General features: G+C 30.7%; 1 protein-coding gene across 1 annotated transcript; it reads right to left on the reverse strand.

Annotated features, from left to right (window-relative positions):
- Window positions 1-598: 598 nt before the first annotated feature.
- LOC144571818 (secretion-regulating guanine nucleotide exchange factor) lies at window positions 599-2,009 on the reverse strand. The gene has a single exon (XM_078321197.1). It carries the CDS (start codon window positions 1,811-1,813, stop codon window positions 746-748), a length of 1,068 nt encoding a protein of 355 aa, XP_078177323.1. The 5' UTR covers window positions 1,814-2,009; the 3' UTR covers window positions 599-745.
- Window positions 2,010-14,933: the final 12,924 nt, after the last annotated feature.

Genomic DNA, 14,933 nt, shown 5'->3' on the forward strand with positions numbered 1-14,933 from the left:
TTGATTCAAGAAGAACGGTAAAGCTAAGGAGATAATCAGACAAATACACAATAATATGCTTTAGTTGCTCGCAAGCTATTAGAATAACTAATGTTTTCATTTTTGTAAGATTATATTTTTGTTTTATACATAACTTTATTAGCTTAGCAATCGAACCTCTGCTCACAGAGAAATTCTGGTGCTATTTTTCACCACCAACAGAAAGTATCTTACGAAAATGGTTATATATATATATTTTTTTTTTTGTACTTGTAACAGCAACTAGCACTAGCCTTAGTCAGGAAGAGCACAGCCTCTCATAGATACTTGTCTTTGGACTATAATAGATCGGAAGTCTTTAAATTTAAAGAAGAGTTTGTAGACGCCTAGAATAAATTTCGATCAGGTATAGTTTTTCATTGCTTCTAGACTAATTTTGCAGTTCCATGTAATTCATGTTTCTTCTCTTTTGGATGGTCACCAATTCTTATTTGCAGTAAAAGCGTTATCCAAATCATTTGCTAAACTATTCACATTATAAAATTTTACAAAATTGCAAAGAAGCCAACCAAAGTTGAACGTCTACTAGAGAAGTTTATATTCTTTAACTGGACATATATTTCAACTAACAATATTTTATTGAATCTTAAGAATCAGGTATCCCTATTTGGTATTTGTAAGTAAATCAAATAAATTACAAATAAGACTACCATACATGTCTAAATCTCACAAACCTACTGTTTCAAGATTAAAACAGAAGAGCACATCAGTTTCCTTTCATGTGTGACTCAAACCATTCAAAGATTTCATCATTTTTCAAACTTGTATACTCATGATATGCAAAAGCAAGATTGAGCTCCTCATTTATGTGGCGAAACAACTCGAACTTTTCATCTATCAGTTTCTTCTCCACCAATGCCTCCTTCCATTTGATGTTTCTTCCATCTTTCTTCAAATATCCCTTTTGATCTAAAAATCCCTTTTCGCGAAGTACTTCAATTAACTTAACTGTTAACTCTGTTTCCAAACCCAGTACCCGCTTTGCCAGAAAACCTGCATCTGGAGGGAATTCCTCGCACCTAATTTCTTTGACCTCAATTTTCTTCTCCATTAGTTCCGCCATATTTGAACGAATTTTACTAGCTCTAATTTTATCTTTTACCATATGCACAAAAAGGGTAGGAGGGTAGTTTTTCGGTATATCTATTTCTTCAAAAACACCCTCGGCAATCATAATACAAATGCTACTGAACTCAACTTTGGTGGCAAGTGCTGATACAAAATATCCACCAGAGGAAGCACCAATTGCAAATTTAGGCAAATTTTCCAATTTATTGCTTTGGATCCAATTTTGTATAATCCATTCCACATTTTCCATTTCTCTCCCATAAGTCCAGCATTCACCCAAACTGGAAATTGTTAATACCGCCATGTTTCGCTCGAGAGCTTGAAGAACGAATATCCTTTCTTCAGGCAAGCCAGTACAGTGGGGGCAATTTGGGGATTTGTCCCAAAAATCGTAGGCATGAATGGTACAACCATGGGCAATGAAGAGAACAGCTTTTGGCGAATTGGGTATTTGGTATATGACTTCAGTGCCATTGGTGTGGTACAAGGAGGGGTTGAATTTTGTAGAAAAGGTCGGTAGGTTTTGGGGCAATCTTTGTGGGTTTTCTAGGGTTTTGATTTCAGATTCTGAATTAGTAAATGGGTTTTGTTTGATTAGAAGAAAAGATGCAAAAAGGATTAATCCTAACGATGAGAGAACGATTAATCTGCTTTTAAACGACGAGTGGAAGGGTATGCGGGTTGTTTTTTCAGATCCGATCCACATTGTGGAAGAAAGAGGTAGCAGTGCTGTGATTCAATTTGAAGTAAATTGTGAAAATTATCAGTGAAAGAAGATAGTCTCACCTTTTGTGTAGAGAGGATTAGAACTAGAAGCAAGGAAGATTTCAAGCAGGAGAATTCCTGGTACTTCGTGCTAATCCATAGTTGACTTTTCGCACTTGAGCAGTACACTGTGCCATGTTGCTAGTAACGGAAATAAATCTGCTACGATCCTAAGAAGATTGTAGGGTCCTACGATTCTAAATCCAATCTTTCGTATTTTTGAGATTCGTGCATAAAACAAATTCTATAGAGATTCGTGCATAAAACAAATTCTATAGAGATTCGTGCAAAAATGAAAGGTTGGATTTAGAATTGTAGCAGATTTATTCCCTGCTAGTAACTGTTTCTAAAAAATTGTTGCAACTGATCCTGAGCCACAGGCAAAACGACCTCAAAGTCTCAAACAACATGTCAAGCCCCGAACCCGTATCCTCTCAGGTATTGCACAATTATTGCAGAGGATCACTTACTTTACGGTTTGAGATTAAATCTCAACAGGCTTGGGATTCGGGTCACTGTAGGGGCCCCATTTTGGGCTTTGAGATTCGTGCCAAAATAAAAAGTACGGTTCAGATCTAGTAATTGTAAAAGATTCCCTTATCAGGTATTGGAGAGGATGTGAATTCGTCAAGCCCCCCCCAACTGGCCCATGGGCCTCGGCACTTCTCTCTCGCCCTCGTGGGCCTTAATTCTTAATTACTTTGTTGGGCTCTGATTTATGAGATTACCACTTACCAATTCCCTTCTCATTTTCCAATCATAAAGTTCACAAGTCACAACTACCGACCTTTTCTACAAAACCCACAAAAGCGAAAGAAGAAAAAAAAAGTCTCGTGATTCGCAGCTGGTCGACAGGCCATTTGATACGTCTCTGAAAGTGATGATATCGTTTTCTTTAGTTAATACCGCGTGTTTCTTTCTCTAATTCCTTCTTTTTCTTTAGTAGGCAACAGCGTTCATTTTCAGAATACGATTGGTATTCGAATAAATCTAGATATTAATGTTGTGCCGATGCTCTCAAAGATAGCAATTGGTGGCATTGAGTTAATTTATACATCATACAAGTATAATAATTAGCTAATCCACTAAAGCAGAGTCGATTGGTTGCTTAGAGTAGACATGTCAATGTGCAGAGATTTAGACTTAGTAGGTTGTCTGGAATTATGTTTTTATATTGTTGATTTTTTCTGCACCGTAAGAGCAACCATTTGTGACTTTTATTTCAGGAATTTTGTAATTAAATAAAATCTGCCAAGCCTTGTAAATAATCTTTTTTAGTATCAATATACCTGTTAGCGGCATTTCGCTGCCAACCATCAAAAAAAAAATATATGGATTTGAGGTATAATTGGTTTCTAGTTAGATGTATAGAGAATATATTGTAGAAGCTTTTTTTTTTTTTGAAGTTGATTGATTTTCTTGCAATGTAACTTCTTAATTATAATGTGAAAAGCTATAATTATGTTATTTTTTGTTTCTTGTGGTCGAACAATGAATTTTGAAACTTTCATAAATATATAGACGTAATTCTCTTTTAGGTTGTATAATTTTATTTTATTAGTTTAGTAAGATCATTCTTTAAAGTCAACTATTTCTCACACTATTTATTTCGTAAAAACAGTTCTAGATGTTCATGAAAAAAGTTTCAAAATCCATTGTCTAGATAGATAGAATAATAAAAATAAAAATTAAGGCTCCACAATATACTTTATGAAACATATACATTGTAAATCAGTTAAATTCAAAATATCATATAAATTTCTCTAAACTTTGGATTGAGGAAAATAATATATCAGATGAAATTATATGAATTCTTGTTTCTATAAAGCTTAAGATTATCCAAATCATAGTTCGAATGAAGAAGTTATTGCTCAAATAAGTAAAACTACGTACACAAACCGCTAGAAGGATTGTATGGAGGTCGGTGTCATGCATAGTACGTAATTGAGATTTTAGCAAAAATATTCAGGCATCCAATTTTGACTTTTTTTTTTTTTTTTTAATGACATTGATCTGTATGTCAATTACATGCACTTTTAATGAAAAATTATTATATAAGCATAGTCAAATACCTAATGTTCTTTATGTTTTATCGTGTCTCAAATTATGTATCTCTATTTTCAAAATCTAATAAGTTGATCTAAACCGCTTAACATGATTTCAATATTAAAATGTACTTAAGGACCAAAATTTCATATTTTTTTGAATTTTTTTTTTACTTTTATTTAGATATATACAAAGTCACTATTATTGAATGGTCAGGAGTAATTTTGTACTTATCTAAAAAGGTATTAAAAATATTTCAAAAAATATAAAATTTTGATTCCAAGCACATTTAAATAAAGAGATCATATTGAGTGGTTAATCAACTATTTGGTTATTGAATACAGAAATAAAGAAGGTAAGACATGAGTCATTTTAAAAAAAAAATTCATAGATTATAAAATATAGTATTTTACAAGTTCATTATATAACAAATTTACTAAGTTACTTAGATCAAAGTTTGAAGTTTATACAATAAATTTTCGAGATAATAATACGGAAGGTAGTCTTACTCTATTGAATAAAAACAAATCCAGTCATCTATAAGATCTTTTCCTATTAAGTTGAATGAAACTTTTGTTACATTTACCTTGGAAAAAAATGACACTTTTGTTGTAGATTTAGATACTGCCATGCTGGACTCTTGAGGGCCAAAGACCCGAAGTTGGAGCGTGACTTGCGTTAGGAACAGATGATACAGGTGATGTCTATGAGGATTATTAGCACACAGATATGTGATGGCAATGGATGCGGTTTTGCGATCCAGATGAGGTCCATGGGGATTAGCACGAATTCGAACCCTCTGAGATATCTCAAAATTTGCGTGACTTTATGGAAAATCCCAACTGTTTAAATACGTTCTGCACGAATCTCAAAGCACACATAACACTGACCCCCTACACCACCTCCGAATAGGCACCGGACATGTCGGTCACGCAAAAGTTGAGATATCTCAAAGGATACGCACTCGATTAGCACCCAGAGACACGTGGTGCAATTACGCTCCCTATTGTTTTACAAACAATATGAATATCCAATAACTTCGCAGATTAGAGCTTACTATATCGAGTTTGGCTAGTATAACATCAGTGCCATTTCAATCTATATAACACTAACTCTAAAACCTATCAAATCGACTTTAAACGGTGAATCCAAACCGTTCAAACCGATCTACTTCATTAGTTGTGCGTTTACATGCAAAATTTATAACTTTTCGAATTTATTTAGTATTAAGTCAAGCAGTCAAATATGTGAGTTTTTAAATTAATTTTAATACATTCATTTTTCAATATTTTTACCGCTTGATTTGATACTAAAATAACTCGAAAATATAAAAAAAATTGTATTTAAACGCATCACTCGTAATGTAAATCTGTTTGACTTGATTTGATAAGTTTTAGAGTTTGTGTTATATAGGCTAAAATGACACTAGTGTTATATTAGCCAAACTCTACTATATCTCTAGTATTATCTTAAAACTATACATAAATTTTTTTTATTAAGAAACTGTTTATAAATTTCATGTTGGTTAAATAATTGGCTCAAATTATTATGTTTTTTTAATTCATTGCTGTCTTAGTTTAATAGAAACTCTAAAATTAATTTCAAAAAATATAAAAATTAAAAACGTTAGACAGTTTATTTCCGTTCCTTGAAACTACGTTCTGGAAATATAGTTGATGAATTAGTCAAAATTTAAAACAGTTGATTATTGACCAACGATTTTGTGGAAAAATAGTTATTCCATGTTTTGACTAATTAGGAATTAATTTTCTTTCCTTTTAGCAACTAATGGGAGACTTAAGACCTAGTAGAAGATGATTAAAAAATGAAAGCAACATCTAATTACCATTCGAGGAATTTAGAAACCAGCTCTAATGGTTTATTATTATGACGTACTGCAAAATCATGTGATCGAGATATACGAATCTGTTGTTATATTATATATTATTGTAAAGAAACTTCAACCAATTGTCAAGAATAAAATCTTTCCCGATTTATTATTAATAAAAAAGAATGTCACGTGTTGTGGGGTATTATGTTAAAAGTATAATATTCTCTTCGCTACTATATATTGACGTATTAGTTTGGAATATGTTATACAAATGAGAAAAGGAAAATCAGAATAGTTTTTTTTTATTATAAAGATGGAGATCTAATTTTTATTGTTTATTTATAATTTCTATAAAAATTTCGAACTCACGAAAAAAAAATGTTGTACTTAATTTGTTACTAGACTAAAATTTAATTTTTAAAAATAATAATAGTTTCTGCTCTCACAAAAAAAGAAAAGACGCTTTTGTCTAGTTTTGTCTTGTGAAAGCGTGAAACGAGAAAAACAAACATGTCATGAAATATTTTATTAAATTAAAGTATATATTATATTTTATTCATTAATAAATACGATCAATGTATTACGACTAAGATAATATTTTTTGTGTTAAGATGGTTGATTCAAAATCTGACTAAAAGTAGTTTTCTTTTAGATATATTTTAACTATGGAAATGTAATACTCTAATACTCATCTTTACTAAAGAAAATATAAACAGTGTATTAGAATGTTTTTCATCAAATCTCCCTGCCTTTTGTGATTACGAGAGACATACATAGAATATTTTTCATCGAATCTCCCTGTATTTTGAGATTTTAAGAGGCATATAATTAAACAGTGTACTAGAATATTTTTCATCAAATCTACCTGCCTTTTGAAATTATTAGAGACGTGTAAAATATTTTTTTAGCGAATCTTCCTTCTGAGATTATGAGAGACCACTCTTGACACCATTTATGAATAAGGGTGCTAGTTAGCAGTTAGCACCATGAGCCTTTTCAAATGTAAGAGTGTTGTGCTATTTAGAAAAGCATTCTCCGTTAAGAAAGCATTCTCCGTTAAGAAAGCACAAAAAATTAAGAAAAAATTAATTTAGATATACTATATACAGGGGTGGACCCAGGATTTTCGTCAGGGAGGCAAAATAATATCGAATCGGGTTTAAATAGCTTATCGAATTTAAACCCATTAACTAATTGGATACTCGATAAAAAAAAACAATATTTTGACTTATATTTTCCAATGCTCTGACTTATAATCTATGATCCTTCAACTTATAATTCTAATTATCAATCATAATTCAAAAATTTTATTTTCATTTTAACACTAAATTTAACCCAAATTACAAATCAAACATTCAAAGGGGGGCAAAAAAAATTTCCAGGGAGGGGCAAAGTCGATCGGTACCAATAGATCATCACTAAAACTCAAAATCCAAAAAAGGGGAGCTGCCCCCTAGTCTACTCTGGGTCCACCCCTGACTATATATTTATTATTCAGATAAGCTGAGGATGAAACTTGCTACAATTAAAATTTTCTTTTTTTCGAACATCAAATGTTGATAAAATTAAATTATTAATGTTTTTGTTTCATCTGTGATTATTTAAATATCAAATTACATTGTATAAAAATAAGTACTATATTTATTATAGAAAAAATATTTGCATCTTTTAGTTTTGACATTTTTTGTTGTCGAATTTTAGGGTTGTGATCCAATATATATATATAAAAAAACACGATTTAGTGGATATATTGGACAAGATTGGATGAAACAAAATTTTGAATATAGACTAACATTTAAATAATTAACATTGAACCTTTATATACTACGTCTTTATTCAGCCCTTGCATTGTTTTATGAGGAGGGATCAGATGACACCCTTTTTTGGTGACATCGGATAACATCGTCCATTTTTAAAGTTTTCAAAGTCCAAACAGTCGATCCAAACCGTTTAACATAATGGATATGTTAAAATGTGCTTGCAGATCAAATTTTACATTTTTTGAAATTTTTTTACTATTTATTAAGGAGAAAAGGTTCCTGTCCACTGTCTTTTGTCCACCATTTGTCCACAAATCTTATCCACTCCCTCTTTAACTGATTTTAACTACCTCCAGTTCCCACCGTTAGGGTCTCATCTCCTTCTATTTAAACATTCCATCCCCAATCGCTTTTCAACAACACCAGTCTCTGATCTCTCTCCAATTTCTCATCTCAAAACTACCTTACTTTAGCAGAGAAAGCGCCTATCCCGCACCGATGATCCGCCGAATCATCCCTTGATCCATCTCCATCCCGATGATGTACCCGAGGCTCTCGTAGAACTGCCTCCCTCGCCGGTGGTAGCGGATCATGTGTTGTTCCCGGCGCACCCCTTCTCCCTGACCTCTGGAGAAGGTCGCATCGCTTCTGATCGTGTGCTTGAGAAGGATTTTTGTGAGAACGATACTGTGAAAGTAAGAATTTTCATTTATTTTTTTTGCTTCAGATTATTAATTTAGACTTAACCGAGCTCAGCTTTCTTTTTGTTTTGGAAATAACAGTGCATTTTTAAGTATCAATTCAAGTATTTTCAGTTTAATATTTTCTTAATAAAATCACAATATGACATACTTTTTATTCTTCCACTGTAGTTTTGTTCTTAGATCTAGCGGCGACAGTAAATGATAACCACAGTTCAAATCAATCATCAAGCTATCTATGGGAGGCATCTCTGGGACTACTTTTTATCAAGCAGATTGTCGATTGGTGTTGCAGCTTAGGTGTTTGCTGAAATGCCTCTGATGGAATGTGCTCCCGGTTTGAACATTTACAAAACTGCTTTAATCGTGAAGTGGCACGGCAAGTCAGTCTTGTTTATATGCAAATCAGTCTTGTTTGTGATGAATAGATTTTTTGTGTGGTGAACATATTTTTGTTGAACAGATGATGAATGTATGTATAGATTTAGAAATTTTACAGTATACATGATATTATTTTATGGTTTATATTTTGAAATTTTACAGTATACATGATTCTTTGCAGGTTGTAGTTTAAGCTGAAATGTAGCATTTTTTTGGTATTATTTTATGGTTTAGATTTAGAAATTTTACAGTATACAAGATTCAATTGAAAATTTACAGTATTATTTGAAAATTGTACAGTATACAAGATTCAATTGAAAATTTATAGTATTATTTGAAAATTGTACAGTATACAAGATTCAATTGAAAATTTTACTGTATACAAGATTCAATTTTACAGTATACAAGATTCAATCGAAAATTTTACTGTATACAAGATTCAATTTTATAATATACAAGATTCAATTTTATAGTATACAAGATTCAATTTTACAGTATACAAGATTCAATTCAGTGTAGACGCTAATAACTGACTCTAACTGCTAATAACTGACTCTAACTGCCAATAACCGCTAATAACTAACTCTAACTGCCAATAACTTTCTATAACTGCAATTTCTGAAAGTACAGTTTGAAAGTACATTTTTTTTCTAGTTGCAATCTTTTTCTAACTATCATGGGACCACTTCAAATAGTTGCTGGATGTTTTGTGATTAACTGATATATTTTATGTGATATATTGTATAATTATACAACATGTAGAAGTAATTTTACAGTATTCGCGCAAGTCAAAGTTGTGAACAAATGGTGGACAAAAGGCTGTGGACAATGCTGGATGTTTTGTGATTAACTGATATATTTTATGTGATATATTATATAATTATACAGCATGTAGAAGTAATTTTACAGTATTCGTGCAAGTCAAAGCTGTGGACAAATGGTGGACAAAAGAATGTGGACAATTAGACGCTTCCTTTATTAAGTATTTAACAAAATCGCTATATTCAAACCGTTGAATTTTTGTACCCATCTTAATAAATAGTAAAAAAATTCAAAAAAATGTAAAATTTGATCTACAAGCACATTTTAACATATCCATCAAGTTGAACGGTTTGGATCGACTGTTTGGACTTTAAAAATGCACGGTGTCATCCGATGTTACCAAAAAAGGGTGTCATCCGATCCCTCCTCTTGTTTTATTATGAAACTTGTAGAAATATATAACAACAACATGCATAATTTTAAAATGAAACAAAAACCTACACCGCTACACGATTGAAGTTAATTTTGAAATATTTATTTTCTATGATAATTACATGAACTAACGTTGAAAGGAAGCAGACAATGTTGCTTTTGCAACGTTTAATATGTTTACACGCCAATGACTTAACTTTTTTTTTAATATATTTTACAATAGTGTACTAATAGTAAAACATATTTAAAATTTGTCTTGATAATTACATGAACTAAAAAAAATTACATGTAACTAACATTGAAAGAAAGCAGATAATGTTGCTTTTGCAACGTTTAATATGTTTACACGCCAATGACTTAATTAACTTTTTTTTTTAATATATTTTACAATAGTGTACTAATAGTAAAACATATTTAAAATTTGTCTTGATAATTACATGAACTAAAAAAAATTACATGAACTAACATTGAAAGGAAGCAGATAATGTTGCTTTTGCAACGTTTAATGCGTTTACATGCCAATGACTAACTTTTTTTTTAATATTTTACAAATAGTGTGCTAATAGTAAAACATATTTAAAATTTGTCTTTATAATTACATGAACTAACGTTGAAAGCAAGCAGATAATGTTGCTTTTGCAACCTTTAATATGTTTACACGCCAATCACTAACTTTTTTTTTATATATATATTTTACAATAGTGCACAGTGTACTAATAGTAAAACATATTTAAAATTTGTCCGATGAATTTTAAAACATAAATAAAACATAAGATGTTTATCTTTTAGTAAACTTTGTCTGATTAATTATTTATTTAGTAAAAATTAGAAGTCAAGCAATCTTATTATTTTATATTCACAAAAATACTCTCCTATTCATATTTCAAACATACAATCTCTCGCACAGAAAATATTATCTTTATCACTAGATCAAAAATTAGTTCTCACCCGATCAATTCTTTTAGTTCCATATAATTTATGCAAATTTTACATATTAAGTACGCACTATACTTCATATATATTTTTTAACAAATGTATAAATTTTCATGCATTGATACTTTTTTCACTATTTTATTGAAGAATTGCATACTGAATATTAAAAATCTTAAGTCGGTCATTAGTCACTTGTTACTTGAAGTCAAACATGAAGAATATGTAAATCTTGGTCTTGGTAAACTGGGAGCAACACAAAAGCGTGTCTATTGTTCCCAGACACCGCGTGGGGCCGGGCGAATGTAGCCACACCTCAGACCGGAAATAAATCTGCTACGATTCCAACAAGAATTGTAGGACCCTCCTTAGAATCGTAGCAGATTTATTTCCACCTCAGACCTCACAAGCACAGTTGCACACAGACCAGCTCTTACTCCAGGAGGTTTTCAAATTTTTTATTTATTTATTTATGAAACAGATGCCGTATTCATTTTTTATACTCTAATAATACTTGAATATATGTTTTTTAGTTTATATAGTCTTATACATTAAATGGAAAATAATGTTACAACATTTTAAAAAAAATTATGTTGTACAATAATAAGAGTGAGACTATGATAATATGCATATTACACAACAACTTATGCTATGAACTTATATTTATATGTTCAGATCAAGTGATTTTCTACTTTTGGATACATATTACAACAGTTGATCTGAACCAATTTTTACATTTTTATAATATTTTTAGATAAGTAGAAAATCACTTGATTTGAAAATTCTAGACCATCCAAAAGTAGTTGTATTCTACATATCTAAAATAATAATATATTTTTTTAAAATGTAAATTTGATCTTCAAGTGTATTTTAATATGTAAATCATGTGGAGCATTTTGGATCGACTGTTTGAACTTTAAAAACATATATAAATAATGTGAGACACGATGAAACATAAGAAACATAAGAAACATGAGGCATTTGAAATCTTCTCATTGTAATTTTTTTTTTTAGTAAAATAGATGAATAAAATATATTTTTAAAATATTTGCTAAATATTTACGAATTATTTATAGATTATTCTCAAGTTGTTACTAAATAATGTATATAATGTATTTTTGTACCAATTTTAAAAAATTAACAAAGTACAGCTAAGGTGTTTCTAAGTTCACCAATTGTTTTTGTAAACTCGACTATGAAATTAAATGGGTGGGTTTTTGTTCAAATAGCTTTGGACAAAGTCTCATTCAAAATCTAATCTAAACCGTTCAATTTGTATCAAAATTTGTATAAATATTTAGATTTAAGGAGTCATTTAAATTTATTAGGTTTTAAATATGTTTCCACGAATCTCAATGCAAATCAGACGTTTAATCTTGGCTTTGGATGAGGCTTTGTCCAAAAGCCCTTTGGACAAAACCCAATCCCAAAATTAAAAACTATTGGACTTCAAATGATGAATCTGAACCGTTGAAACCTGTCTACCTTAAGAGTGATGCATTTACATGCAAAAAATTAAAATTTTAAATTAATTTTGTATAAAGTCAAATGTTTAAAAAATATTCAATAAATGAATGCACTAAATCCGATAGGTTAAATTTTTTTTAAAATCTTGACTTTATACTAAATTAATTCGAAAGTTTAAAAATTTTGCACGTAGACGTATCACTCGTAAGATAGACAGATTTCAACGGTTCATATTTATCATTTGAATTCAATCTGATAGGTTTTAGAATTAAATTCGAAGAGAGTTGGTGAACTTCATAACACCCTAGTTCTACTCAATTTAATATATTTATATACATTATTAAAAAACAAATTATATGTATATCATAATCAAATTAGGGAGCTGATAATAGTACCCGCGCTACAGTACCTGCACTGTATTTGCAGGGGACTGTAAAAACTTCTTGTGGGGACTGTAAAAACTACACAATTCGATTTTTTTCTTAAAGTATTAATACCTATGAACGAAAATATTTATACCTATGTACGGAAGTATTTATACTTATGATGTGAACAATTATTTATTACGTGAATTATGTAGCGCGAAGATAACAATACCCGCACTGTATCGGCGCTACAATACCCGCGATACAGCCGTGCTACAGTACCCGGGGACCACCGAAAATTAAATGCATACATATAATTCCTACAGGGACAGCAAAAACTACACAATTTGATTTTTTTTTCTAAAATAACTATGCAATTTTCTCTTTAAAATGAGATCCATGATGACGTATTTTTAGGTTATTCGTTACACAAGTGTTTATACCCTGCCATACAAATATTTATACCTACACTTCCAAGTATTTTTTACATATGACACTGAAATTATTAATATCTAAGTATTGAAAGTATTTATACTTATACACTGAAGTATTTATACCTATGAGGTCAACTATATTTGTTAGAGGAAGGTTGACGCAGGAATGATTGGGGAACTCGAAAAGAGATTATCATAACAAGTTATGCATCAAAGTATTAATATCTTACTTTTTTAAGTGCTAATATCTTATCTTCTAAATATTTATATCTACGAAAGTATAAATATCTAAGTATTTTTTACATATGACACTGAAAGTATTAATATCTAAGTGCTGAAAGTATTTATATCTATGCATTGAAGTATTTGTTTTTATGAGGTCAACTATTTTTGTTAGAGAAATGTTGATGCGGAATTAGTGCTGGAAATTTGAAAGGGGACCATATAATTAGTGGAGACTATATAATATCTTTTTAGAATAATAATTAATAGGGATCATAATACATTATTTTTGTAAGTGTGGATATTATAATACGGATACTGTAGCGCGGGTAATCAAATAATTATTCATCAAATTACCCACCTTTGACCTGACCGAATCGTTATCGTGATCGCGAAAATTTTGAACTAAGTATTAAAATTTAGAATAATTATAACAAACCCCCCACTCTCATCCCCCCATTTTCCCCGCACTCTCTCTCTTCCTTAACTGTCATATATCCCCCCACTAATTTTCCTAAAAGTTTCCTTTTATCCCCCCACTAATTATAAGAAATCCCCCACTCCCATCCCCGCATTAATTATGCATTCCTCTAATAACAATTCCCGCGTTAATTATTGCTTTAAAAACAATCTGCGCATTAATTATACTGTTATCTAATAACAATCACTGTTAATAAATGCTTATCTATTAATTGATGTTCAAAAAAATATTTATCATTATTTCTGAGAAGTATTTATCATTGTAACATAGAGTATTTATCCATGTAACATAGAGTATTTATCATTATGCTTGAGAGTATTTATCATTGATGTTTTACTGTAAGTTGCAATTATGCCTGAGAAGTATTCATCTATGCAATACAAAGTATTTATCTATGTAACATAAAGTATTTATCATTATGCATGAAAGTATTTATCATTGATGTTTTACTGAAAGTTGCACGTATGCATGAGAAATATTTATCCATGTAACATAAAGTATTTATCCATATAATGTAAAGTATTTACCCATGTAACATAAAATATTTATCATTATGTCTCAGAGTATTTATCATTGGGTGAGGGGATTGTTTATTTAATGGTCTCCAGTTGTGCGGGGACGATTCAAAAAAAAGAGGAAATTTTGTGTGGGAACAATTAATGGATTGATTTATTCTTTCATAAATATAGATCATTGCATAGGGTTTAATACCTGATAAATTCAAGTTAAATACTTCGATGCTTCAAGTTAAATACTAACAGTTTTTTAAACGCTCATTAATGATTGAGCGGTCCCCCCCATGTTTAATGGTCTCCAGTTGTGCGGGGATGATTCAAAAAAAAAAATTTTGTGCGGGGACAATTAATGGATTGATTTATTCTTTCATAAATAGAGATCATTGCATAGGGATTAATACTTTGAAAATCGAGGATAAATACTTTGATGCTTCAAGTTAAATACCCGCAGTTTTTTAAACGCTCATTAATGATTGAGCGGTTTCCCCATGTTTTTTTTGACAGTATTTGCGGGAATAAATGTGGAGATAGACCTGCGGGGATTGTTATCACTGTCCTAAAATTTAAAGATTTATTTGGATTTTTTATAAGAAAAGTTCCATGTGTCCTCGTCGGCTCGTCACCCTTCCGTTTCGTTTTGCCTCTTTCGCTCGTTTTCAGTCGACTTCATATCACCCGAGTTAACTCAAATATTTGGTTTGGAATCAGACCGTCCGATCTGTTTAAGCACGCAT

Source organism: Carex rostrata, chromosome 19 (genome assembly GCF_964058835.1).
Source record: "Carex rostrata chromosome 19, lpCarRost1.2, whole genome shotgun sequence".
Lineage (NCBI taxonomy): Eukaryota > Viridiplantae > Streptophyta > Magnoliopsida > Poales > Cyperaceae > Carex > Carex rostrata.

Excerpts from the sequence above, each read along its gene's own strand:
- LOC144571818 (XM_078321197.1), bottom strand. The coding sequence starts at position 1,813 with ATGTGGATCGGATCTGAAAAAACAACCCGCATACCCTTCCACTCGTCG.